This window comes from Mesoplodon mirus (genome assembly GCF_964341445.2).
Source record: "Mesoplodon mirus genome assembly, chromosome: 15".
Lineage (NCBI taxonomy): Eukaryota > Metazoa > Chordata > Mammalia > Artiodactyla > Ziphiidae > Mesoplodon > Mesoplodon mirus.
In genome coordinates, this window is record NC_138991.1 from 35,034,023 (window position 1) to 35,059,198 (window position 25,176).

General features: G+C 48.4%; 1 protein-coding gene across 15 annotated transcripts in view; it reads left to right on the forward strand.

Moving 5' to 3' along the window:
• The first annotated feature begins 1,226 nt into the window (after positions 1-1,226).
• The window catches only part of CUX1 (cut like homeobox 1), a 374,351-nt gene continuing 350,401 nt past the window's right edge, over positions 1,227-25,176 (forward strand). For 3 of the 15 annotated variants that reach the window (XM_082644031.1, XM_082644022.1, XM_082644023.1), the window contains exon 1: positions 1,228-1,461. In XM_082644031.1, coding sequence (XP_082500157.1) covers positions 1,399-1,461 — 63 coding nt within the window. In that variant the 5' untranslated portion in view covers positions 1,228-1,398. Of the gene's footprint in view, positions 1,462-2,207; positions 3,041-25,176 lie in introns of those variants that run through there. The other 12 variants (XM_082644021.1, XM_082644028.1, XM_082644030.1 and 9 more) reach the window with 9 other exon arrangements.

Sequence of the window (25,176 nt, forward strand, 5' to 3'; positions counted from 1 at the left end):
ATCTCGGGGACTTTCACTTCCAGTCCCTTCATTCAAAAATGTTGAGTTCACTCCAACGATCAACGCTAAAACCCTCGAACTCAGTTGAAATGCAATTATATACCACTTACATGTTTTATTTTGTGTTCCTTACAGATTTTATTTACATATAATTTTCGAGATTGAGGAATGTGGGGATTTGTTTTAACTAATTACACGTTAAAAGAAGGGCGGGAGAGTAAAAGTACAGTATTCCTACTGGAAACTCAAACTCACACGTGTGTTATAATCAATTAAAGATGACGACAATAAAACGCGTACTTCTTGCCAGGTTTCTTCGAAGAAAGAAATCAAAAGAGAATTGACTTTGGGGTTTATATTTTAGCATTCCTGTAAACTAGGGACCATGCTTTTTGTTATGAGCGTACCCACACTTTCCAAGTTTTTGCACCCAAACCGATGTGTCTGAACTACAGGAAGTTTCTAAGGCTGTTCCGCTTAAGCGGTGCGGGGGGATACAGAACTGGGCTCCAAGACTTTTCCTGTCGTGGCCTAAGCTGGCGCAGCTCCGGCGGACAGGGGCCATCGGGACCCTCGGCCACGGGGGGCGCGGTGCGGCGCGGGGACCGCGTGGCCACTGTGCGGGACATTAACGTGTGCAGCGACACGGGGGTCAGGGCTGCTTTCCCCCGGCTCCAGTGCCCCCAACATGAAACGCCGTTCGTGGCTGGCTCGGTCTCTGAATCCGGCTGGGTCGCAGGGAGAGGGTGTGCGGCAGCCGACCGCCAGAGCGCCTCGCACCAGCGCCGCAGCCGTGGGCCGGGTCCACGCGGGGTCGGGGCTCGGGCAGGTGGTCGCGGCGGCTCCGCGCGCTCGGCGCCCTGCCGGAGGGCGAGTGAAAGCGGCGCGGGGCCGGTGCCCTCCCCAAACGGCCACCCGCTCCCAACAGAGGGCCCAGAAGGGGCTGCGCTGCGCCGCCGCCCGAGACCGCGACCCCCCGGCGCCCGAAAACCGCCCCAGGTGAGCCGGGCCCGGGGCCTCCTGCGGGGGCCCGGGGCGCCCCTCCCGTCGCCCTCCAGCGCCCCCTCGGGGCCGGGGAGGTGGCCGCCGCCCGCAGGGGCCGGGGGCTCGGGAGCGGCGGGGGTCGCGGGCCTGGTGGCGGGCGCGGGGGGGAGGGGGCAGGGGCCGCGCACGCGAGGCCCGGCGGCCGCCGCCGCGCCCTCGGGCTCCGACTCCGGCTCCGGCTCGGGCTCGCCATGGCTGCGGCGGCGCCGTGAGGAGGAGTCCGCGTCCTCCGTGGCGGCGGCGGCGGCCGGCTCCAGGCCGGGTTTTGGCGCCGCCCGCCTGCTGCCTCCTGGCGGCTCCTGAACTCCAGCCCCCTCTCTATCAGCCTCTCACTCCGTCTCAATATGTCTCAAGATGGCGGCCAATGTGGGATCGATGTTTCAATATTGGAAGCGCTTTGATTTACAGCAGCTGCAGGTCAGGCTTCTCCTCACTCGGCCTCTCGCCCGGGGGTGGGGGCTGCGGGCGGTCGCGGCCTCCCCCGGGGCCCCGGGCTGTCCGGCCGCCGGGGGGCCGCGGCGGAGGGGAGGAGGGGGGTGCCGGGGAAAGCGGGGCCGAGTCGGGGATAAGTCCCTCTCGCTCCCCGGCCCCCATTGATAACTCGCTTGATCAGAAATTGATCCTCTTTGTTCAATTCATCGATCAGCCCAAGATGGCGCCGGGAGCCGCCGCCGCCACCGCTGCCCCCGGTGTCGGCCCCCACCCCGGGCGCCCCCCCGGCCCTGCGCCGCCGCCGCCACCGCCGCCGCCGCGGGACCGGGGAGGGGGCGGCCCCGGCGGTCCGCGGGGTGCGCGCGCGAGCGGGGAGCGGGCGGCGGGCGGCGGCGGCGGGCGCTGCGCTGGGAGGGGGCTGCGGCCCGGCGGCGGCGCCCGGCCGCGCGCCCCGCGCCCCCGGCCCGCCGTATTCCCGGGGAAAGTTTGTGGGGAGTTGCTGTGGGGGTGAAGCGCCTGCCTCTCCAGGAGGAGCTGCCGCCGCCACTGCCGCCGGCGCGGCGGAGCTGGGGCTGGTGGCGCTGTGGTGCCGCCGGCTCGGGGGAGGGTCAGAGCGGCCACCGGCGGCGGCGGCGGCGGCGCGGCCGGGCTCCGGCCAGGCGGGCGGGTGGCCGGGCGGGCGTCCGCGCTGCCCGGCCGGCCCGGGCCCCGGCCGCGGTCCCCGGCCGCGGCCCCCGGCTGTCAGCGGGCGGGGACCGCGCCGCCGCTCCTCCGCCAGGCGTGGGGCGCCCAGCGCGGACCCGGGGGTTTGTTTACGTCCAGGCGGGTGCTGGGGGGCCACCCGCAGACCCCGCAGCCGTCCCGCTCTTTTGTGTGCCTGCAGGAGCGGCGCGGAACCGGCTGCTCCGCGGCCGGGGACCCCGGTAGGGGCGCTTGGGGAAACTTGCTGGGGGCGGCGGGCGCCGCGCACGCGGAGCCCGGGTGTCGGGTGTCCCGGGGGCGCGGGTACGGGCGCCGGAGGAGGGCTGCAACTTTCCCCGAACGCAGGCCCGGCTCTGCGCCCGGGCGCGCGGTCTGTCCGGGCCGGGGGCTCTTGCTCCCCGGCGCCTGTCTGGGCGGCCCTCTCCCCGCGCCCAGGGGCTCCCGCGGACCCCAGTAAACACCCCCCACCCCCCGCTTCTCTCTGACCCTCTCCTCCGAGGCCCTGTCCTCCCAGCAGGGTCCGCGGGGGGCAATGGACCGCGCGGCGGGTCCGCTTCGAAATGCCTACTCCGATCGGGTTCTCGAAACCAAAGCCCCCGGGGCCTCGCTGGACTGTGGTGTACCGGGCCGTGGTCCACACGCCGAGCCCCGGGCGCCGAGGGGGCATCGTGCTGGGGCTCCACATCCGGCGCCCGAGCCGCAGGCGTGCCCAGGGGGCGCGTTCCTGCCTGCCAACCCCCACCCAGGGGAGCGGCGCGCCCTCGGGGTCCGCCCGGGATCTGCCAGCTCCTCGCTCGTGGCGCCTGGACGGCCCCGGGACTCTGCCAGGTGGATGTTGTGCGTAGCCGGAGCCAAGTTGAAGGTGAGCGGCGTGTGGGCCAGAAACTCCGCGAGCGCTGGCGGTGGGGGTGTCTACGGCTTAGAGGGACCCTGGGCGGCCTGGCGCTCCGGGGCGGGGGGATGGGCCCTCGGCGTCCCTGGGGGACGGCTGTTGCTCCTAACTCTAAGGGGTGCTTGAAGGTAAACTTGGCCGAACTTTCCTAACCCGGAGGAGTGGTGATAGTGACCTACAGTACTTTTAGGAGGAAAGCAAATGAACTCCAGATGCGGGCGTGTATGAAATGAAGCGGATTGGATTAAAATGTACATAAACGGAGTCTGACAACTTTAATTGTGTGTGCTTGTTTTCTGCTCTTGCCTACGTAAGAGCGGTAAAGCAGACTCATAGTCGTTATGAAATTTCTTCAGATTTCTCACTTAACTAGCAAGAAGACTATGTGAAATATGTATTTCCGATAAGATTAAAACTTAAAGGAGTTCGTGTTTATTGACTAAAATAGATTACTCCAAAGTGTCTATTGTGTAAATTAGATTCCTGAATGTAATGAACACAGCTGAATGGCATTTTTGATAAATTGGTCTACCCTGTTTTAGTAAAAATAGCTCCCTTTTACCATAATTTAATTCCCGAGCTTACTGTAAAACCCGTTGTGGAGTTTTAGGAGACAAACCTTAATTTTTTTTTTCTTGTCTTCCTAAATGTGACATTCTAGTTTAACACCAATGCGGTTTCTTCTTTAAGCATCCTGGCAAAACTGCCTGGGAGGTGGATTTGGTTTCTAGGGAGTTATTATATGAACTCTTTGACCCCGGCCCCCCAATCTTGGTGATTAGCTAGTTCTTCAGGGTAGCATGGTTAACTGTGTAACTTTACTGAAAAGTTTCCCTGTCAGTTCATGTGAGTGCACTTTCAGATGTTCATCTTGAATCTTAAAAATTCTTTGTCTGAGCATCGTTTTTTTTTTTTTTACTGAGCAGCCATTGGCTTTTGGTGATAGATAAGGATTTGGCCTTTGATGATTTCCTATTGCCGCTTCATCGCCTGTTTGAAAACCTTTAGTTGCCTGTGGAACGCCCAAGTTCCAGGAGAAGGCTAAACTAGTTCTTTCTCTGGGCCCTGAAGAGGCCTTTTGAATTGATATCTAGTTTAGCGTCACCTCTATTCCCACAGACAGTAAGTGAGCCAGTGGGACTGCAGTTTGAGAAGAGAGAATTCATTAGTTTCAGACTCTTCTCATCTTTCCAGAGCCCCTTACACCGAGATCGGGTTGCCTGCAGAGCCCAGCGAGGGTTGTGGTATTGCTACCTGAGGGTAAAGAGGCTGGGTCTCCGAGGGTCCAGGTGGGTTGAGGCAATTGTGCCCCTGGCAACAATGCGGGGAGCTGGGGCTGAGCTCTGGGCCCTCCGCTCGGTCTGACTTGAAGCTGCCTTGGGCTGTGCAGTGAGTGCCCAGGAAGAGAGTTTCTGAAGACTGAGCTCTATTTTGTTTCCTTTTTAGTCCCAAAGTCTTGTTGGTATGGGAATTTCAGTGATCTGGCCTTGTTAAGACTAGTTGGACAAGTTTTTATCCTATCCCAGACTTGTAAAAACCAGGATTTTTTTTTTTTAATAAGAAAACCACTATTGTATAAATTTGCCTTTTAAATACACGTTTGGAAAGAGGACACTTTCTAAAATGAGCTCATGTAACTCTGTATGTTAGGGTAGCTTTTTGCCAGTGCCTGGCTTCCCTTTAGGGCGTTCATTATTCCTACGTGGTGACTAGCCTTTCCCTTTAAGGAACCTCTGCAAAAGTAACCTTTAAATGTTTTCCTCTTTTTCAAAATAAGAAAACAATTTCATTTTTGCTGCAAGTCCATTTTCTGGTTGCTTTTATTTTGTTTTCTCCTGTTAAGGAAGTGTGTATGTTACCAGCCCTCCAGAACTCTTCCCTCTAGGAAGTATATTATTTTGATTAAAATATGTATCTCATCTAGGACCCTTTATAAAATAATGAGTAAACAAATGGAGGGGTTCCACACAGCTGCTGTTTTTGTTTTCTTGGTTCTCTTAATATCATTGTCTTTGAGATTGAGTGTGGGTCATTATCAGTTGATTAAAGTTTTTTTTTTTTTTTTTTTTCTTCTATACAAAACTATGTGTAGGGTTTTTTTGGGGGGTTTTGTTTTGCCTTTTTTTTTTTTTTTTTTAAAGGTGTAAGTCTGTGAAGGGGTTGAGTCACGCAGCACCTCCTGGGCAGTTGGGTCCATAGAGGCCCTCTTCTCCTGCTTCCCCAATTTCACCCATCTCCTGCCAGTAGTTAGTGACATGAAACGGACAGATTGCTAGTCCCCTCAGGAATGACTCTCTCCTAATGCACTGAGCTAACCTTAAAATTAAAAATACTGTCTGGTGAGCTGATGGAGCCCAAGACCTTTAGTGGCTGTTGAAGAAGTTCTCTGCCCTGTTGTATGCAATTCAAACGAACCCACTAGGGTTCATGCGGGGCCGGGGGGTGGTGTGGTGTGGAGGGGGGGGGTCCCTGTGCAGAAGCACCAGGCTGTGCTTTGAGACCCTCCACTCCGAGTCTACCTGGAGCAGTCAGCAGTCTAAACTGCTCCTGAGGCTGTGCTCACATTCTGTGTCTTAGGAGAGAAAACAGGGCTCCAAGTAGAAAATCCATGTGCCTTTCAGCTCATTTATAAAAGCACAAGGAACATCTGCAGTGAAAGGAAGGAAGGACAAATTTGTTAGAGGAAAAGTTGTACATTTTTAAAAAGAGAAATTCATCGTGTGAAGAGTCCTGCAGAGCTAGGCCAGATTCCTACCTGTGCTTCCGTTTTTTTCAGGTCACACGTTTGGCCTCATGTAAGTGTCACATAGTTAAAAGACAGGTATATCTGATGGACTGTAACATAAATGCTGACTAAAAGTTACTATAAACATTAAATATACAGAATCATATATTTTTAGAAATTATTTAAAAACCTATTTAAAATTAATGTATTATACATATATTATATATATATAGTAGCTTTCCCTATGAAAGTTCTGATTTTTACAAGTAATTGTCAAAGATAGAAATTCGTGTATTTCATCTAATTGTTTTGTCTGAAGCTCTGCATTATGGCTGCAGAGAGATAGTTTTGGTTGCAGCTGAAATTCCCCTGCCTCTGATTGTCTAAACCAGACCCTTAATCTTATTTTAACATACTTAAAATGTTCAGAAAACCCGGAAGAATTGTTTTGTATAAGTAGCAAGTGAATGTGGTTTAAACACTCAAGCAGTTCTGGTATCTAATTGGAAACAGGTGGAATTCTTGGAATCCTGTGTTTGAATCTTATTATAGCAAAGCACAGAGACACTTCTTATTTATGGCCATTCATTTTGTTGAAGCTGTTTGAAATGGGGCTCTGTGACCTCTCCCTGTGCCCCATTGCTGTTTACCTGGATGTTCAGCTGTGCTGGGCGTTTTAGGATACCTGTGTGTGCTTGGACACCCAAGAGAACTGTGCATGTGTGGATCACGGAGTGAAAGGGGAACTTTAATGGCATAATTAGGTGAGCGATTGAATATCTGTATTATATAATATAGCAAAGAAATGTGTGATTTCTGCTTTAATAAACATTTGTTGACATGAGCATTTGGGTACCTTTTCTTATACCCTGATAAACATTTCAAATTCAGAAAGAAATTACTTTCCCTAAGTACATTTAGAGATGTAACCTTAAATAGCAACCAAACCAAACCAAACAAAAAACCAGGTTAGGAGGATATTTCAATAAAATGTTCATGGTGGGGCCCTCTGAATTATCTCAGTATTTTTCCTATTCTACTTTTCAGAGCCATATAATAGCCTTGGTTTTGCTTTGTGTTTAAGAACCAAGTTTCGGTTGGTGTTTAGGTGCTGATTTGTGTTGAGCTGTCGGTTCTCACAGTCTTGGATTTGCTGAGCTGTAATCAGTCCTGCTTTTCAGCTCTCCTCTGAGAACGCTGGTAGAGGAAAACGGTCTTTGGCTGGGCAGGAGGTGTTCCTGCAGGGACTTACCTGGGATTGACGGGGTACCTGTGGCATAGCCTTCATTTGTACCATGGCTTGAAGCTGCTTTGAAGCACCTGGGCTAATAAGCACCTGGGATAATGCACCTGTGACTTAAAAAGTGTGTGTGCTACCCTGTTCACATAATGTGACATAGTTAAAAAACACAATGAAGGCGAACAGCTCCTCCTGAAAGACGTCTGATTTGTTGCAGACCCCATCAAGAACCTTTCCTTTGAAAAGTAAACAACTCTCTAATAAAAATAATTCTAATTCTTGCTGTAATTAAATTCTGATAGGATGATGTTAGTGTGCAAAATAAATGTTGTCAGTTTCTTCATTTGAATCTGAAGGCCTTTCCTTAATGCAGGAGGCCCCGGGCAGGCAGCAGAATTTTTGTGTTTATTAGAGCCCTGGGCCTGGGGCAGCCCGGGAAGTTCTTCAAATGTATGATTGGTAGGATCCCTATGCAGAGGTTTTCCCCCACCCCATCCTCAGGAACACCATGGGACAGGTGACCAGAAAGGAGCGGGGTTGGGAGTGTTCAGTCCTTCCAAGAATTTAGCCAACACTGCAGAGCCGCTGGAAGAATAGGTAGGAGGTGCACATGAAACTGACTAGATTCTGCTTCCTTCTTTGAGGCACTTGTGAAGTTGGGAACACCAACTATGTGATCCACACCTTTTATAAAACACAAGAGGCCACAGCAGGGCCTACCCAGTCTTGCTTGTGGCCCACTCACTCAGCTGACAGTTGAAATCCTGGATGCTTTTGACTGTGATTTATGAAGTTAATGTCGGAAGAAATTACCAGAGCTCTCTCTGAAGCTTGTGCTTTCTTAGCATTACCCTGAGTATACCAGCATGGGGCCGTTTTCTTAGACATCTTTCTCTTTGACTGTGCTTATCTAATAAGTTAAAGCAGTTAACGTTTCTTTAAAAAGTTATGCATAGTTGTGTGGTGTCTTGAGTTTGGTTAAGGGAAAAACAAATTGACAAATTAGCTCTTTCTTAAGTGAACATTGCAAAATTGTGAGAAATAGAATGCCATTCTTACTGTCATTAAAATTTTATTTGGGTGTTGACAGCTTTTTGCTAAATGTAAGGCGTTCAGATCCTGTCCACCCAGCTGTAAAAAAAAAAACCCCAACCAGCTCAAAAGCTTGTTTCCAATTTTCCAATTTCCCCCAAAAAGCAAGACGGTCTTAATCACTGGGTCTTTTCCCCTAATATATTGTTAACATTTTATTTCTAACATAGTTTTATATTTTTAAGGCCAAAAAGAATATGAACTCATTTTAGGCATCTTGGTTCAGTTGTTATTTTGGACCTGCAAGGGTCTTTGGTTTATTGCCACCTTCCCTTGGATTTTTAGAGGAGAAATTGCTGTTTAGATCAAAATAATTTGATTTAAAGCTAGTAATTGACACCAAAGGTAAATCCTTGTCTTGAAGAGCTGGAGGATGCAAATAGAAGCAAGGCCGGTGAGCTGCTGGCAAAGGAAGGGCCACTTTGGAGCCGCCCTCAGCCTGGGTGCTGCCAGCCCCAAGTGCCTGCTGTCAGCCTGCTTGCCACTTCTTGTCCCTCTCTGAGCTCCCGCCCTGCCAAGCTTGTCCCCTCCTTCGTTGTGACAACTGTTTTTTTTTTTTTTTTAAAGTATTTGTGGAGCTCCATTATTTTGAGAGTCTTGGAAGAAAGATACTATGTAAATGAAAATTAAAAATAAAATTCTTGCTGGAGGGAATTGTACATTCAATTTTTTGATTAGGTTTGGAAAAGATTTTGTTTCCCCTTACCCTGAAAATAAGAACATTCTGTTGCTTCTGTCACCATTTTTGCTTCATTCTGAAAGGTGTGGCAGATAATGGTGAAATGCATCCTTTATTTTCTGTTTTTCACCATGATAGTTGCCCTAGAACTTAAACCCATGCAGTTCTGTGTACAGTGAATTCTTTGTTTCACATTGTTCTACTCTGCCGAGCCGCCCATAGGACACAAACCTTTTAAAGGGGAAAAGATTTTGGGTCATCACCATGCAGAAGTTACAGCTAAAATACGTAGACCTGCAAATAAAATTCCACCTTCCCTTCCCGTTCACACAGGAAGAGGTGTTGTAAGTTGTACGTTTTTGAAACAGAAAGCTGTGAGAACCAGAGCATTCATGTAAACCAGTGTAGAAACCTCAGTTTACTGGAATTGCTTCATTTCACTTGTACCTCAGCTCCTCGTTTACATAGCACAGTGTGCTGTCAGGTTTGGAGTCATGCTTCTGCTCCACAGGCATGTGTGGGACCCAGGAGCCAGACGGGAAGCCCAGGCTGCTGCCAAAGCGCCCTGTCCAGGTGACCTGGTCTGCCAGGGACCTCAGGGACAAGCGCAGAGGACCAGTGAGGTGGCCAGGGCCTGGCGAGCACTTACCTTGGAGAGCAGCATGTCGCAGGCAGGAAGTTGTCACCTGGAGCCGACCATCCCTGGGGGTTGGGGGAGGGGGAGGGACACATGCTCTTCCCCCCACGGTTCCTCAACCCTGGCACCCCAATTTGTCAGCATTGATATGGGATTGGAAGAGGAAGGATATTGCCGGTTATGGTTGAATGTCATCGTCAGGAGGAGTAAGAAGTGGTTTGTGGTGATTGTTTTACGTTGCTCTGTGCTGGTATGTAATTATGCTGTCATTTTAAGACACACTAATACTTTAATAAATCTTGTGTGTGTGTGTGTGCATGTGTGCGTGTGTGCGTGTGCGCGCGCAGTTAGTTTTGAAGGCCGCTTGTATGTGAGAGCCAAATCTTCCTAACTACAGGAGCTGAGAGTGTAGCCTTTACTTGTTTGAAAATTGTCTGAAACAGGTCGCGATCCATTATGTCTGTGGCTGCCAGATGAATCTTCCCAAATCATTGATTTCATCATGTCATTCCTCTCCTTAAAGACCCACAGTGGCTCACGTTGGGACAGAAGGGGGACCACATTCCTTATGGCTGTCTCCACCCCGCCTAAACCTTTTCCCCCGCTTAGGAGGATCCCAGCTCCCCGCTCCACTGGAGAAACTCCTCCCTCTGCACATCTGAGTCTCCAGCCTTGTTTATGCACTTCTTCATTTTCACCAACGCCAAGGGAGCCCCTGTGTGCCAGACACTGTGACAGGGTGAGAGAGCCGCGGCTCCCCGCTGGAAGAGCGGGCAGCCCGCTATGGGCAGAGGTGCGCCGGGTGGCTGGGAGGCGGCTGTCACGGAGCATGCGCATGGATCGGTGGAGGGCTGCAGAGGATGGGCGTCCAGATCCGGGCGGGGCGGGCAGGGAAAGCGCCCAGAGGCCGGTAAAGCTTGAGCCGAGTTCTATGCACCTGGGGAAGCATGGGAGAGGGTGTTCCAGCAGAACAGCTGGGGGGTGGCCGGTGGTCACTGAGCTCTGGCTGACTCCTTTGCTGTTTCTGATGGCCCCCACGTAGCACCCACTTAGCTTCCCAGGCACGGTCCTTACGTTGCTGTGCGCCTGCTGTTCACTCTGCCCTCTGCTGTGGCACCCGCCACAGTTCTTGGCACCCAGTGAGTCCTGCTGCACGAGAACTGCGGGCGTCTTTTAGGGAGCAGTCTTGTGTGTTTCTGATTTGGGACTCAGCTAGTTAGTTTAAGAAAGCAAATGGAATTCTTCTTAGGATTGTGAAAGGTAGGCAGGGTATATTAAAATGGCTGTGTTTTGAAAGCTACTGATAGATACACACTGATAGAACATGTATTTCTTTTTTTATTTCCGTTTATTAAACTCCTTCTTTGCAAAGTGACATATACGTTGGTTAAAATACACATACTTGTATTTGTGGCACATAACACAAAAAATTCACGTTTTTAAAAATAGAATCGGGCAGAACAATTCTTTGACAGAGATTTATTCTCTGACTCTCATCACAGCCTGAATGGGAGGAAACTTCCCCATATGAATGGGGAAAGTTGGTATTGCAACGGTCAGGACTCCACCAATGGAAGAGAAAGCGAGTAGCAAGAAACACGAAGGCTTGGGGGTCAGCGCTGGAGAAATGTCTCAGCCGTGCTCGGGCCCCCAGAAGCTGTCCCGTGGGCCTGGGCAAAGGCTCCCGAGCAGCTCGTTTCACAGCAGTGGCCTTCATAGCCTGCATGCTTTCTCTGCTTCTTCATTTACAAAGAAAGTACCTAGGGTATTTTTGTAGGGGTGACGTCAGTGTCTGGCTGCATCAGCATTTGCATGGATTTGGGGAAGTGAGGGCTGCCAGGACCTCACCGAGGGGGGGCGTTGAGAGGAGCCACCATCCCTGGGGTCCAGCCTGGGTGGCTGGTGAGGGGGGCAGGGCCTGGTGTCCAGAGGGACAGGGAGGAGGCAGTGGAAGAAGACACGCTCCTTTGTTGGGCTTTGTGGGTTTGGGGGGGACTGGTGGGAATTCAGGGGCTGAGCCCTGGGAAAAAGGAGGGGTGAAGTGCAGTGGAGAGGTTTTGATGTTGAAGTCTCCAAGATGGGTTGAAGCCTGTGGAGGATTTGTTTGCGTTTTGGTTGGTGCTTGAGAGTTTGGCTTCATTTGCGGTGGGGAGGGCTGAAGAATTAACCTGGTCCCCCCCCCCACCTTGGGTCTTAACTTCCCCATTTTTGGAGCTGGGATTGTAGTGATGCTTCGGGAAAAGGCAGAGAAGAGAAGGAAAGCATTGGATTCCTCATATTGTAGCTGGTTTTATGTCCACTAGTGACAAGACAGATGCTTAAAATTTTTTTTTAATGCTATATATATATATATATATATATATATATGGTATCAGCTCTCATTTCCTGAGTATTGACCCTGGGCAGGATCTGGTTTAGGCTGTTGATTTCTTTCCTGTCGTCCACACCACAGTCCCGTGGAGGAGCTATGATCCGGCTGGAAGGTGAGAAGCCGCGAGAAGGTGGATGCCTGGGGCTGCCTCTGTCCCGTCCACACTTTCCCTGCCACCCCTGCTGTCCCTGAGAGGAGCTCTCCCTTGAAGCGGGGTCGTCGTGATGAGGCGACAGGGGGAGCAGAAGGGGTCCCCTGTCCACAAGCTGCCCGGATGAGCTTGGGGGTGGGTGAGTCACTTAATGTGAACAGCTGGGGATTGAATAGAGTCTCTGAGGTGCACGTGAAGGTACTTAGGTGACTGGTGGACAGACACCTTCTGGCCAAGGCCTCGCTGGATCCGAGACATTTTCTAGAGCCCTCCCCTGCCCTGAGACTTCAGAGTCAGCTCCCAGCAGTAGAGCTCCAAAGAGAATTATCTGAGAGAGAATCCTTCCCCGGGCAGTGAGTACTCCCATTAGCAAACTTTATCTTGATAGTAGGGGTACAGTGACAGCATTGGGCTGAACATAACCCTCCTGGTGTCACCTGCTGTCCTCAGCGCCCCATCTGTGCACAGAGCAAATTTGTGGGAAGGGTTTTGGGGAAATGGAAGGCAGGAGAGAGGCCTGATGGGGGGGCCTGGGCGGGGGGGGAGGGAGGGAGGGAGAGAGGGAGGGAGCTGGCTCAGGGGAGGCCAGGCACTGTCCAGCGGGCAGTTCTGCCATGAGCACCGGGCTGTGGTGCCTGGGTCTCTAACCAGGACTGTTTTCTGACACACCTGGCCTGATGCTGGTGCTGGGGAGCAATTCTCTGTGAGATGCTAATATTCGCCTTTAACCTCGTGAAGGCCAAGACGAAACCGCCCCCTCAGCCCCTGGGAATCTAGTTGCTTTAGCCACTGTAGTGATATTAGATTCAAATCCACTCATATCACCCGAAAAGCGTCAGCCACACAGGGTTTTGTTCCCAGTTGCACGTGAAGGTGGTGCTGGGGTGTGTTGAGTGAGAGGCCGGCTCTGTAAGGGGTCTTCAGGTGAACATCCATCCCTTGATAAGAAGCCTGATCAGCCGACACACCTTATTTTCCTCAAGGAGTCATCATGAAAAAGCTGAGTGTTTAGGCTACTCTGAATTCAGATGATTATTTTGCATGCCTGATTTTTTTTGGAGATGATGCGGCTTGTTTTGTAATCAAGTTGTACATTTAGTAAGAAAATATGCGCAAAGGTGCTCTGGTCTCAGAAATAATGCAGCATGTTTGAGTGAGGGGGTTTGCAGTTTTGTTTGTTTCTTGAAAGACTTTCTTTTTTGTAGACTGTCGGGGCCTCTCATTCATTCATTTATTGAGCAGGTCTCCGTGGTGCCCAGTGTCCGCACTGGATCCTGTTCAACCCCCTGGGGTACCAAGAGGAATGAGCCTGCGGCCCCGCTGGTCAGAACCGCAGGACACACAGGGCATCCGCAGGCGTCAGGTTAGGGGCTGGGGGTGTCTGATGTGTGCGGAGGGCAGGACAGGGGCCTGGAAAGATGGGCCTGGGACATCGTGCTCCACTGACCTCCCCTGTCAGCCAGGCGCTGTTCCAGCACAGCCTTCTAGTGACCAGAGCAGCAGGACGTCCCTGCCCTCAGGGAACTTACGTTCTAGCCCGGGAGACAGAAAGTAAACACAGGAGGAATAAGAATAAGTACATTACAGAATGCAAGTACGTGCCCAGGGCCTGGGCCCAGACAGCCTCTGTGCAAAGCCCTGCTGAGTCAGTTCTGTGTTCTGAAGGCCCTGAGAGATGCTGCTTTTAAATGCGAGAGGGCCAATTCAGCACTCAGATTTGTGTTTAGGAGGATTCTTCCAGAAGCTGCTTAGGACAGGCTGATCAGAGTGTGAGGGGGAGGGGTGGTGAGGGATGGAGCGGGGAGGGTAGGACTTCCTAGTCCAGTAAGAGGTGGAGAGGGACTGGGCCAGGAGAAAAGATGCCAGGCTGAGTGCTGGTGGCCGAGGGTGGAGGAGGCACCCGGGTCCTGGCGTGTCCAGGGAGGCTGCTGGGGTCGTGGTGGCCGTGGCAGAGATGGGCCCAGTGAGTGGCATTTGGACAGGCCGTCTGGGGGAGAGGAGTCAGCCGAGGAGACTGGGGCTGGGGGAGGGGCTGGGAGTAGCGCCTGGAGGAAGGAGTGGTCTTCAGGTTCCGGTAGATGCTGAGCGGCCAGCAGGCCTGTGTCACCTGGTGCCTGGTGCTGGCCCTTCCAGAGGTGGCCCGTGCACATGGCCGCTGGGCTGGGCCCCAGAGGTTGATGAAAAGCAGGTGAGGTGCCGTCCGCCCTACTTGAGTGTTGGGTGTGACCCAGACATGCATGGAGTCAGCCCGTCGTTTCTTTTATTCATCCCTATTTGCTTTTTGTCGGTAATCCTTTGTAATTCCCTAGTTTCATGGTGTAATTTTAATGGAATTAAACTTGAACACTTCAATTTGTAATTAATTACGTTTGGCTTCAATTACAATGACTAATTATAATGTGACACCTGGTGGCAAGTCAGGTACGTCCTGCTGGCGGGTTCCTGTCTGCCAGCTATTAGGATGGCCACTGTCTTGTCACCAGGGGTGCGGCTGCCTTTGGGGCTGCCCGGTGCCTCTGTCCCACCCCACCAGGGGCAGCTCCAGGACCTGTGAGGTGTGCACCATGGGTGAGGTGCAGGGATGGGGGTGGTGGGCGGGGAGGCCTGTTTTAGGACGCAAAGGCTCAAACTTGTTTTCAGGTCAGAGAGCTAGGAAAGCAAGTCTGGGGTAGGCCGGACGGGAGAGCAGGGCGCTACTGCCGGATTCCTCTACTTACTCTGGGATGTTGGATGGAGGTCGCACTTAAGTCAGTGTGAACACGGCCTGAAGAACGGGCAGGATGGTTTAGGGAGAAAGGTAAAGGTGCAAGAACCACCTTGGGGTGAAAGAAGGGGGTGGGGTGGAAGCCAGGTTTAAAAATGTCACTGTGGGGGGCCTCCCTGGTGGCACAGTGGTTGAGAGTCCGCCTGCCGATGCAGGGGATACGGGTTCGTGCCCCGGTCTGGGAGGATCCCATATGCCGCGGAGCGGCTGGGCCCGTGAGCCATGGCCACTGGGCCTGCGCATCCAGAGCCTGTGCTCCGCAACGGGAGAGGCCACAACAGTGAGAGGCCCGCATACCGCAAAAAGAAAAAAAAAAAAAAAAAAATGTCACTGTGGGAACTATTCCCAGGTGGCCAATGTGCAGGGCTCTGGGACCAGTAAACTGCCTCAGACCCCACGATGTAGCTTTGTGTTTGTGGGCTTCCTCTTTGCATGTGGTGGTGGTTTTATTTTGTGTTAGGAGAAGGGGGTCTTGCTGAGAAATCTGTACCCCGATCGACTGTTGCCCCTGAAGCTGGGCACTCCCATCTCCCGCTGATGGGGAATGGCAGCCCTTCCCAGAACTGGGCTGGGGGGTGCATGTTCGCTTGAGGACGCCATGGGCCTCCCGCCCCTACCCGCACAGCCTCGGTCTCCAGACACTCCTGTCATCCCGCTGTCCTCCAGGGAAGCTTCTTGGAATGGACTTTCAGCAGTGGTGCCCACGGGTGGCATCCAGTGTCCGGTGACCTGTTAATTTGAGAGGCTCAGGGCATTTTTTCAAAAGCTGATTCTTACGTCTGAGACTAGGGAGGTTTTCTTGATGCTCATCTGTGAGTTTTCCAGCACTTCCTGTTGGGATCGTGCTGGCCAAGGGGCTGTGTCAGAAGCGCAAGCTGAGGTGGAGTTTTGGGTTAGGCCGTGAGGGCACCTAAGTGTCTTACGGATTTCTGTTCTTTAAGGGAGAGTTAGTTTCACACTTCAGAGAGTGAGCGTGATGGCGCAGCACGTGCCTGGAAAACTTTTCCCTGTTGAACGTGCTGTTTGCTGTCCTGGTGCACAGGGCAGCTCCCTTGACATGATGCCCGATACCTCTGCTGTTACTTTTTAAGATAAAATTCATATAAAACTCACCATTTTAACCTTTTTAAAGTATACAATTCATTATTTTTTGGTATATTCACAATGTGGTGCAACCATCGCCACAGTCTAATTCCAGAACGTTTCCAACACCCCATCGAGAACCCCATACCTGTCAGCAGTCACTCCCCACCTGCCCCACGTCCCCCAAGCTCTATGTAGCCTTTAATCTACTTCCTGTCTCTATGGGTTTGTCTATTCTGGATATTTCACGTATAAACAGAATCATACAGTATGTATGTGGCCTTTCGTGTCTGGCTTCTTTCACTCACTATGGTGTTCTGCCGGTTCATCCGTGTTGTAGCAGGTGTCACCACTTCGTTCTTTTTATGGCTGAATAATATCCCATGCTGTGGATATACAACTTCTTGTTTATTCTTTCATAAATTGATGGGCATTTGGATTGTTTCCACTTTGGGGCTAGTATGAAGAAGGCTGCTGTGAACATCTCTGTGTAAGTGTTTATGTGACTGTAGGTTTTCAGTTTTCTTAGGTATATACTTAAGAGTGGAATTGCTGGGTGGTAGGTGGTGACTCTATGTTTAACTTTTTGAGTCTGTTACTTTGTGGCTTCTTCTGTGTAACTCCTGTTTTCTCTGGGGGTGCTCATTTTAAGGCCCAGACTGTTGTTCCATCCTAACTCTGTTCTGTTCTGCTCTGGTCTTCCTCTTGACTCTTTCTCGGGTGCCTTACTGATGGGGATCCGCCCCCCCCGCCTCCTTGGGACCACTGTTACGTGCAGATAGACTGTGGAGAGGCTGGGAGCAGTTTGAATGAGACCACACACTGTTGGCTGCCCCCTTCCCCCCAGCTCTCCCCTCCCCGCCTTCCCTCCTTACTCACCAGCAAGGGGCCTCTCCCCTAGCCAAGTGTGATGGGCATTTCACTTCATTTTGGCCAGAGAGATGGGGACTGTCAGGCAGATTTGCTTATGGTGCTGCTTCTTTGATAAAAGGCGACGAGCCAGGACAAACTGCCATTTTCTGCCTGTGAGCACGCCTGTGGGAGAAGAGGCTGCCCAGGCCTGCTGCCATCATCTTAGCACCAAAGGGGGAAACCCAGGATGACGGGCAACCACAGAGGACGTGGAGCAGGGAGATGGCAGGAACCTGGGCCCTTGCTCCTGCAGCCGCCCTCCCCCAGCTCTCTGTGATGCCAAACGAGCATTATAGCTGAAGTCCAGACCACAGGAAGCTTCTCCTGACTGCTTTGGCTGGGTGTGGACGTGCAAGTCATGTTTTCTGAGATGCACTGGTCCTGGCTGAAGGCAGACCTGAGGGTGTGAGAAGAAAGTGAGCGCTTGAAGCTCTCTTTTCTGATAGCAAGCAGAATCCCATTTGCCAAGCCAGATGTCCTTCAGTACTTTAGATCCAGCCGATAAAGCTCTGAGCATTTAGAATGGTTAATATAAGTTAAGTACAATTAGAAGCTGGTGTAAATTGTGAATGAAATTGACAGGTTCCATAAGTTACAGCAAAATACCAAATCTTCTTCAAGTAGAAGATGTATGTGTATCTCTGTGGTCTGTCAACCCAGACAGGTATATCATCTTACCTCCTTGGAATAGAAATGAGGGGCTGCTATCAACCCAGTTCACTATAATTCTGAAAGTTTAGGGACATCTTGCCAGTTGTTTTATGTCAAAGATTGAAATCCTTAAGTCAAGTTGTAAGAACTTTAACACTCTCATTTCTATACTATGGGCAGGAAAGATCAAATCCCTATTTTCTGCCTGCCTTCAGGGCATGTGTGTGTGTGTGTGTGTGTCTTGTGTGTGCATGTGTACACACACGTGTCTCCCCCCACACGAGTTGCAGTAATCACTTCTCAGTTCACAGCACATCATGATTCATCTTACTAAATTTTTTCTCCTTTCTGCTCTATCCCCATTTCTAGTCCCCTCCTCTCCTCATTCTAACGTGTTTAATATGCCTCTATATGGATGTATTCTTGTAAAGTATGTCGCCTGTTTTGTATGTATAAGTAGTTATAATTCATAAGCGTGGCATCGTGCTATAAATCTTTCTCTCCTTCCTTTTCACTTCTCACTGTTTTTGAGATCTGTCCATGTTACCCCCCCATAAATTTCATCATTCATGAGAGCTACATCGGATTCCACCTTAAGAATCCACTTGTCTTAGTCAGCTCAGGCTGCTATAACAAAATACCATACACAGGAGTGGGGGTGGGTTAAATAGCAGACATTTATTGCTCACCGTTCTGGAGGCTGGGAAGCCCAAGATCAAGGTGCGTGCAGATTCAGTTCCTGGGGACAGCCCTCTCCCTAGCTTGCAGACAGCCATCTTCTTGCTCTGTCCTCAACATGATGAAGGGTCTTGAGAGAGAGTGAGTCTTTTCATAAGGACACTAATCCCATCATGGGGACTCCACCCATATCACCTCATCTAAACCTCCCAAAGGCCCCACCTCCAGACACCATCACATCGAGGGCTAGGGCTTCAACATATGAATTTGGGGGACACACCATTCAGCCCCTAGCACCACTCTAGCTCACATGTCCATTTCCCTGGGGATGGCCCCCTTTGGTGGCCTCGGGCATCCTTACACGTGTCTCCTAACAGATAGATGCCCAGGAGTAGGATTGCTGAGTCCCAGGGTGAAAAGTGTTCTTAATTTCACTGAGCACTGCCAGATTGCTCCCCAGAGCGCTGCACCATGCTTCTCTCCACAGTCTCATTAGCGCTTCCTAGAGACTTTTGCCATCCTGATGGTTTTAAAGGGGCACTTCAGCGTTGTGATTTTTCTCTAATCACCGGTAAGTTTTCTACTTTTATAAACCTCATTTTATACTTGTTTAGGTTTTCAGATTTACTTTTTTGTAAATTGTCTAGTCATATATTTTATCCCTTTTTTCTTTCTTAAAATGGTTTACTGTGTTTTTGTTGATTTGCAAGAGTTTCTTGTATGTTTACATGCTAACCCTGTGTTGGTTTTCATGTTTGTAAGTAACTTCTCCCAGTCTTTCACTCGTTTTGTTGATTTGTCTGTAGTGTCCTTCAATAAACAGAAAAACCTAATTTTGATGAAGTCAAATCTATCAATTTTTCATTTCAGTCTTGTTTGAGAAAATCTTTCCCCACTCAAGATCGCAAAGATACTCACACTTGGACGGCCATAGAGATTCGTTTAGATTTTTAGGTTGGAGATGGTTTTTTGTGTAGAATGTGAGATAGTCAGTTTAGCACCGCCTGCCAAGTGGTCCAGTCTCCTACCCAGTGATTTGGGAAGTTACCTCCACTGTATGCCAAGTCCCTATATACACGTTGGGTATGTTTCTGGTGGTTCTTTTGTTCCAAAACCCTATGTGTTTCTTCCTGCACTGGTGCCACACCATTTTAATTTCGGCTTTATACATGTTTTACTTTCTGATCAGGTGAATTTGATCTTTGCTTTTCTCTTTCAAAATATCTCGGCTCCTCAAGGTCTGTTATTCTTTTGTGCCCATTTCTATCAAGTTCCCCTTAAGTTCTGCTGGAGTTATATTGGAATTGGATCAAATATACAGATTAATCTGGGAGAGAATTAAGAACTTTCAAGTTGTCCTGTGACTGGGAATATTTCTCCACCTGCTTAGGTCTTTCTCCAGAAAGGTTTTGTGCCTTTGTCATTAGGTTAATTGATAGTTCTGTACAGTTTCTGTAGTATTGCGAACAGTGACTTTTTTATTTAAAAATTTTTTTCTGATTGGTTATTGTGGTGTGGAGGAAAACAGCTGTTTTTGTTCACTGATTTTGAAACTGGCCAGCTTGCTGAATCTCTCATTGGTTTTACTAGTTCACTTGAATCTGTTGCATTTCTCTGGGGAGGATATCATATGCAAAAAAATGACACTTTTGTTTGTCCCATTCCTTCGACTCCTTATATACCAAAGTGACTTGTATCGTCAGCAGGAACACCAAGGACTCTGTTGCAGAGTGGTGATGGGGCTTTGCCTCTTCTTTCCTAGTCTGGGAATGTGCGTAATGGAGAGTTTTGATAGCAGCTTTAATCGGGTTAAGGAACTACAGGACTCCATTGTCTCCACTTTTCTGAGAGCTTTCATCATAAATAGGTGTTGACCTTTCCCTTTAAATCTATTCATGTCTGGGTGATTTTTTATCCCTCAGTCCATGAATGTGGTAAATTAAGTGATTGATGCTCTGATGTTGAAGCATCCATTGCGTTCTTTGATCAACCCTTCTTTGTCTTGTATTTTAAAATATTGTTGGATTAGATGTATAGTTGTCACATCTGTGTTATTAAATAAAATTGGCCTACAATTTTCTTATTCTTATCTGGTTGGAATTGAGGTTATGCTGGTCTCATAAAATGGGTTAAAATGGTTTTGGAACCATTTGTATAAGATGAAGATTATCTGTAGCTGAAATTTGATAGGGCTCACCTGTAAAACTGTGGGGCCTGAGCCTGAGAGTGTGCTGGGAGGCATTTATCATTTCATTTTCTTTGTTATTAGTCTATCTGAGTTTTCTGTCCATAGACTGATTTTGGCATTTTATAATTTTCTAGATGTGTATCCATTTCATCTGGGCTTTAAGTTTTATTCTCGTGTGATTGTTCATAATATTTCTATTATTTTTGTAAATCTGTTTTTCGGCTCTTGCTACTTCATTTTTCTTTCTGCATCTGTATTTTTGAATTTGTCTAAAACTTGTTTATTTTCAGGCTCATGTAGAGTTTTGTTCATCTTACTAATCTTTAAAGAAAACCCAGCTTTTGCTCTTTTTAACCTCTTTGTCTCTGTTTTTTGTTTACATGGCTGACTTCTCACCTTTATTTCACTCTTGTCTCTTTGAGGTCACTCTCTTTTCCTAACTTCTTTTTTTGAAGGCTCAGCCTTTTAATTTGACTTCTTTCTCATTTTCTGATAAATATATTTAAAGCTGAAACATTTCTTCTAAGTATTACTTTAGTGGTGGTCCACAACTTTTGACCTGTAGTGCTTTCATTTTTATTCACTTTGTAATTTTGTATTTATTGTGTAATTTCCATTATAATTTCCCTTTTAACCGAAAGGTTATTTAATAGCAAACATCTTTTAGAGTTTTGACATTTTTCTTTAATAACTTTTCTTATGCTATTGATGTCTGTTTTTATTGCATATGGTCAGAGAATATAGTTAACATGACACTGACTTCCTTGGAACATGTAAGAGAACTTTTGGTGCATTTACACAGAGTGTGCTTTTGTGAATGTTCCACATGTGCTCAAAAATAATGTGTTTTTTGTTTGGGGATACATTTTTCCCTATATTATTTTGAGCTTTTTCATGTTACTTAATTCTTCCATATCTTAGCTTTTTTCTTATAGTTTTGACAGCTGTTATGTTATATTATGTTAAGGCTATATTGTTAGGTGCACATATGATTATTGTCTTTATATCTTCCTGATTAATTGTTCCCTTTTCTGGTGTATATGTAGACTCTTCATCCTTTATGATGTCTTTCACCTTAAATTCTATTTGTTTTGATGTTAAAATTATTCTCCTTTTTGTTTGCTTTTTCCTTTGTTTTTAGTTTCTGTTTGCCCTATAAAGCTCCTTCTCTTTCATTGTTTCCAATCTTTCCATATCCTTTTGCTTTAAATATGTCTATTATAGATATATGATGCAAATCTTGTTTTTTAAACCCAGGATGAGAGTCTGATTAGTGAATTTAACTCATGTACATTTATGAAAATTGTGATTATATTAGGACTAATGCAATTTTATGTTTTCTTTTTACCATTCCTTTTTTGGGAGTGGGTTCTTTTTTTAAAAAAATTTATATTGGAGTATAGTTGATTTACAGTGTTTTGTTAGTTTCAGGTGTACAGCAGAATGATTTAGTTATACATTTATGGAGGTATCTTTTCTTGTAATATTTCATCGGGGTGAATTTCCTCTGCTGGATTTTAAAATTGTGCAGTCTATTTTATTCTTCTGAAATTCAGAATCTGGATTATTCCCGAAATTATTAAGACCCATCCATGTGTTTATTTTTTCCTGTCAGTTTCTAAAGTTTGTCAATACCTCTGTCCTATTTCCTGTTTCACCAGCCTTTCTCCTCTCTCTTCTGGTTTTGACCACGCTGATTTTATGTTCTTGTTCTTGAACTCTGCCTTCTCTCCTCAGGCTGTTGGACTAGTTGGTCTGTCTCTTCTAGTGTTGGCTGTTTTTCCCTGTGACCTGTTGTCGCCTAGGCCCCAGGGTATCAGCTGATTCCTTGCCCTGGGTGGGGAGGAGTTTGGTGGAAAGGGGTGTGCCCAGGGTGGAGGGCTTAGGCGGGGTGCAGTCGCCCAGGGCAAGCTCTTGGTGCCTTGCTCCAGCCACACCTGTTCTCCTGGGGCTGCCTCCCTCTGATGTTATTGCACAGCCTTCACTGTGTTTCAGGATCCCCTGGGGGAGGGGTCACCCGCAGAGATCCTGATCCTGCTAGTCTGGGCTGGGCACTGGTATGTTTTTCAAAGCTTCTCAAGACAGGAGAGGGGTATGATATAGACTGGCTATGGTTGATCAGTGTTGAAGCTGGGAGATGGGTGCTTAGGGGTTCATTATACTCTTTGTTCACGTTTGAGGTACTGTCTGTGTACAGCTACAAGTCTGATTACCTCCTGGCTGAGACTGACTGACACTGACCCTTGGTACAGGATAGAGGTGGGGGGTGGGGAATGAAACCTAGCAAGAACCTGTGGGGCTCCTGGGCAGGAAGCCTTTCAAACAGTTGCTAATCAGGGAAGGGAGGGGATGCAGAGACAAGGGAGGAGCAGCCAAGAAACAATAGTGGAGCCTTGGGGCAGGGTCCTGGTTGCCTCGAGATACACATAACAATATCTTTGAGCTCTTTACAGAACTAAAACCCCCAACAAATGGAAGATGTTAGCATTCTTCATTCCAGAGAAGACCACAGTTTGATAATCTCGAGAAGCTCATCAGGAGACCACCTGGGACCAGATTAAAGGAACCAAGAGAAGCTCATTAGGAGAAGACCACCTGAGGCCAGATTAAAGGCCTGCAGGCCCTGCACACACCTTTATCAGCAACCCGCCCTTGAACCATTGCTATAAAACTCCTCACCAAATCCTCCCGGTTTAGGGACACACAGTTTTGAGGGGCACGAGCCTGCCATGTGCCGCTTTGCCTGGCAGAGCAATAAAGCTATTCTTTTCTCCTTCACCCAGAACTCTGTCTCCGAGATTCGATTTGGCCCCGGTGCACAGAGACCGAGTTTTCCACATCAGGAATAGAAGAGGCTAGCTGGGGCTGCCAGACATTGAGGATGACTTATGTGGCATGTATTCTATTTCTCTTGGAAAGCGCTGTTTCATCTAGACCCTGGTTCTCCAGTGGTCCATGAACCAGCAGCAGCAGCAGGGAACTTGTGAGGAATGCAGAGCCTCAGGCCCCACCCCAGACGGACTGAGTCAGAATCCACATTTTTATGAAATCCCTAGGTGATTCATATGCACATTAAAGTTTGAGAAGCACTGGTCTAGGTCTTTTTAAAGGGATGGTTGGTTTCATTTAATTCCTATTTTAATAGAGTGACTCCTCCCTTACCATCCCAGTGGAGCTTTCCAGAACAGAGGTAGCAGCCAGTGCTCTGAGCAGCTAGGAAAGGTGCACACCGTCTGTGCGGTTATGCGAGGGAGGCCCTCGGGCCCTCTCCCAAGCCTGTTTTAAATCTACCTCCTTTTTTTTTTTTTCTTTTTTAACATCTTTATTGGAGTAAAATTGCTTTACAGTGTTGTGTTAGTTTCTGCTGTATAAGGAAGTGAATCAGCTATACAGATACGTATATCCCTGTTTCCCCTTCCTCTTGTGTCTCCCTCCTACCCTCCCTATCCCACCCCTCTAGGTGGTCACAAAGCACCGAGCTGATCTCCCTGTGCTGTGCAGCTGCTTCCCACTAGCTGTCTGTTTTACATTTGGTAGTGTATATATGTCCATGCTACTCTCTTACTTCGTCCCAGCTTACCCTTCCCCCTCCCCATGTCCTCAAGTCCATTCTCTACGTCTGCGTCTTTATTCCTGTCCTGCCCCTAGGTTCATCAGAACCTTTTTTTTTAGATTCCATATATATGTAATTAGCATATGGTATTTATTTTTCTCTTTCTGACTTACTTCACTCTGTATGACATACTCTAGGTCCATCCACCTCATTACAAATAGCTCAATTTCATTTCTTTTTATGGCTGAGTAATATTCCATTGTATATATGTGTCACATCTTCTTTATCCATTCATCTGTTGATGGACACTTAGGTTGCTTCCATGTCCTGCCTATTGTAAATAGAGCTGAAATGAACACTGTGGTACATGACTCTTTTTGAATTATGGTTTTCTCAGGGTATATGCCCAGTAGTGGGATTGCTGGGTCATACAGTAGTTCTATTCTTAGTTCTTTAAGGAAGCTCCATACTGTTCTCCATAGTGGCTGTACCAATTTACATTCCCATCAACAGTGCAAGAGGGTTCCCTTTCCTCCACACCCTCTCCAGCATTTATTGTTTGTAGATTTTTTGGTGATAGCCATTCTGACCTGTGTGAGGTGATACCTCATTGTAGTTTTGATTTGCATTTCTCTAATTAGTGATGTTGAGCATCTTTTCATGTGTTTGTTGGCAATCTGTATATCTTTGGAGAAATATCTGTTTAGGTCTTCTGCGCATTTTTGGATTGGGTTGTTCGTTTTTTTGATACTGAGCTGCATGGGCTGCTTGCATATTTTGGAGATTAATCCTTTGTTGCTTCGTTTGCAAATATTTTCTCCCATTCTGAGGGTTGTCTTTTCGTCTTCTTTATGGTTTCCTTTGCTGTGCAGAAGCTTTTAAGTTTCATTAGGTCCCATTTGTTTATTTTTATTTCCATTTCTCTAGGAGGTGGGTCAAAAAGGATCTTGCTGTGATTGATGTCATAGAGTGTTCTGCCTATGTTTTCGTCTAAGAGTTTTATGCTGTCTGGCCTTACATTTCGGTCTTTAATCCATTTTGAGTTTATTTTTGTGTATGGTGTTAGGGAGTGTTCTAATTTCATTCTTTTACATGTAGCTGTCCAGTTTTCCCAGCACCGCTTATTGAAGAGGCTGTCTTTTCTCCCTTGTGTATTCTTGCCTCCTTTATCAAAGATAAGGTGACCATATGTGCGTGGGTTTATCTCTGGGCTTTCTATCCTGTTCCATTGATCTGTATTTCTGTTTCTGTGCCAGTACCATACTGTCTCGATTACTGTAGCTTTATAGTATAGTCTGAAGTCTGGGAGCCTGATTCCTCCAGCTCCGTTTTTCTTTGTTAAGATTGTTTTGGCTATTTGGGGTCTTTTGTGTTTCCATACA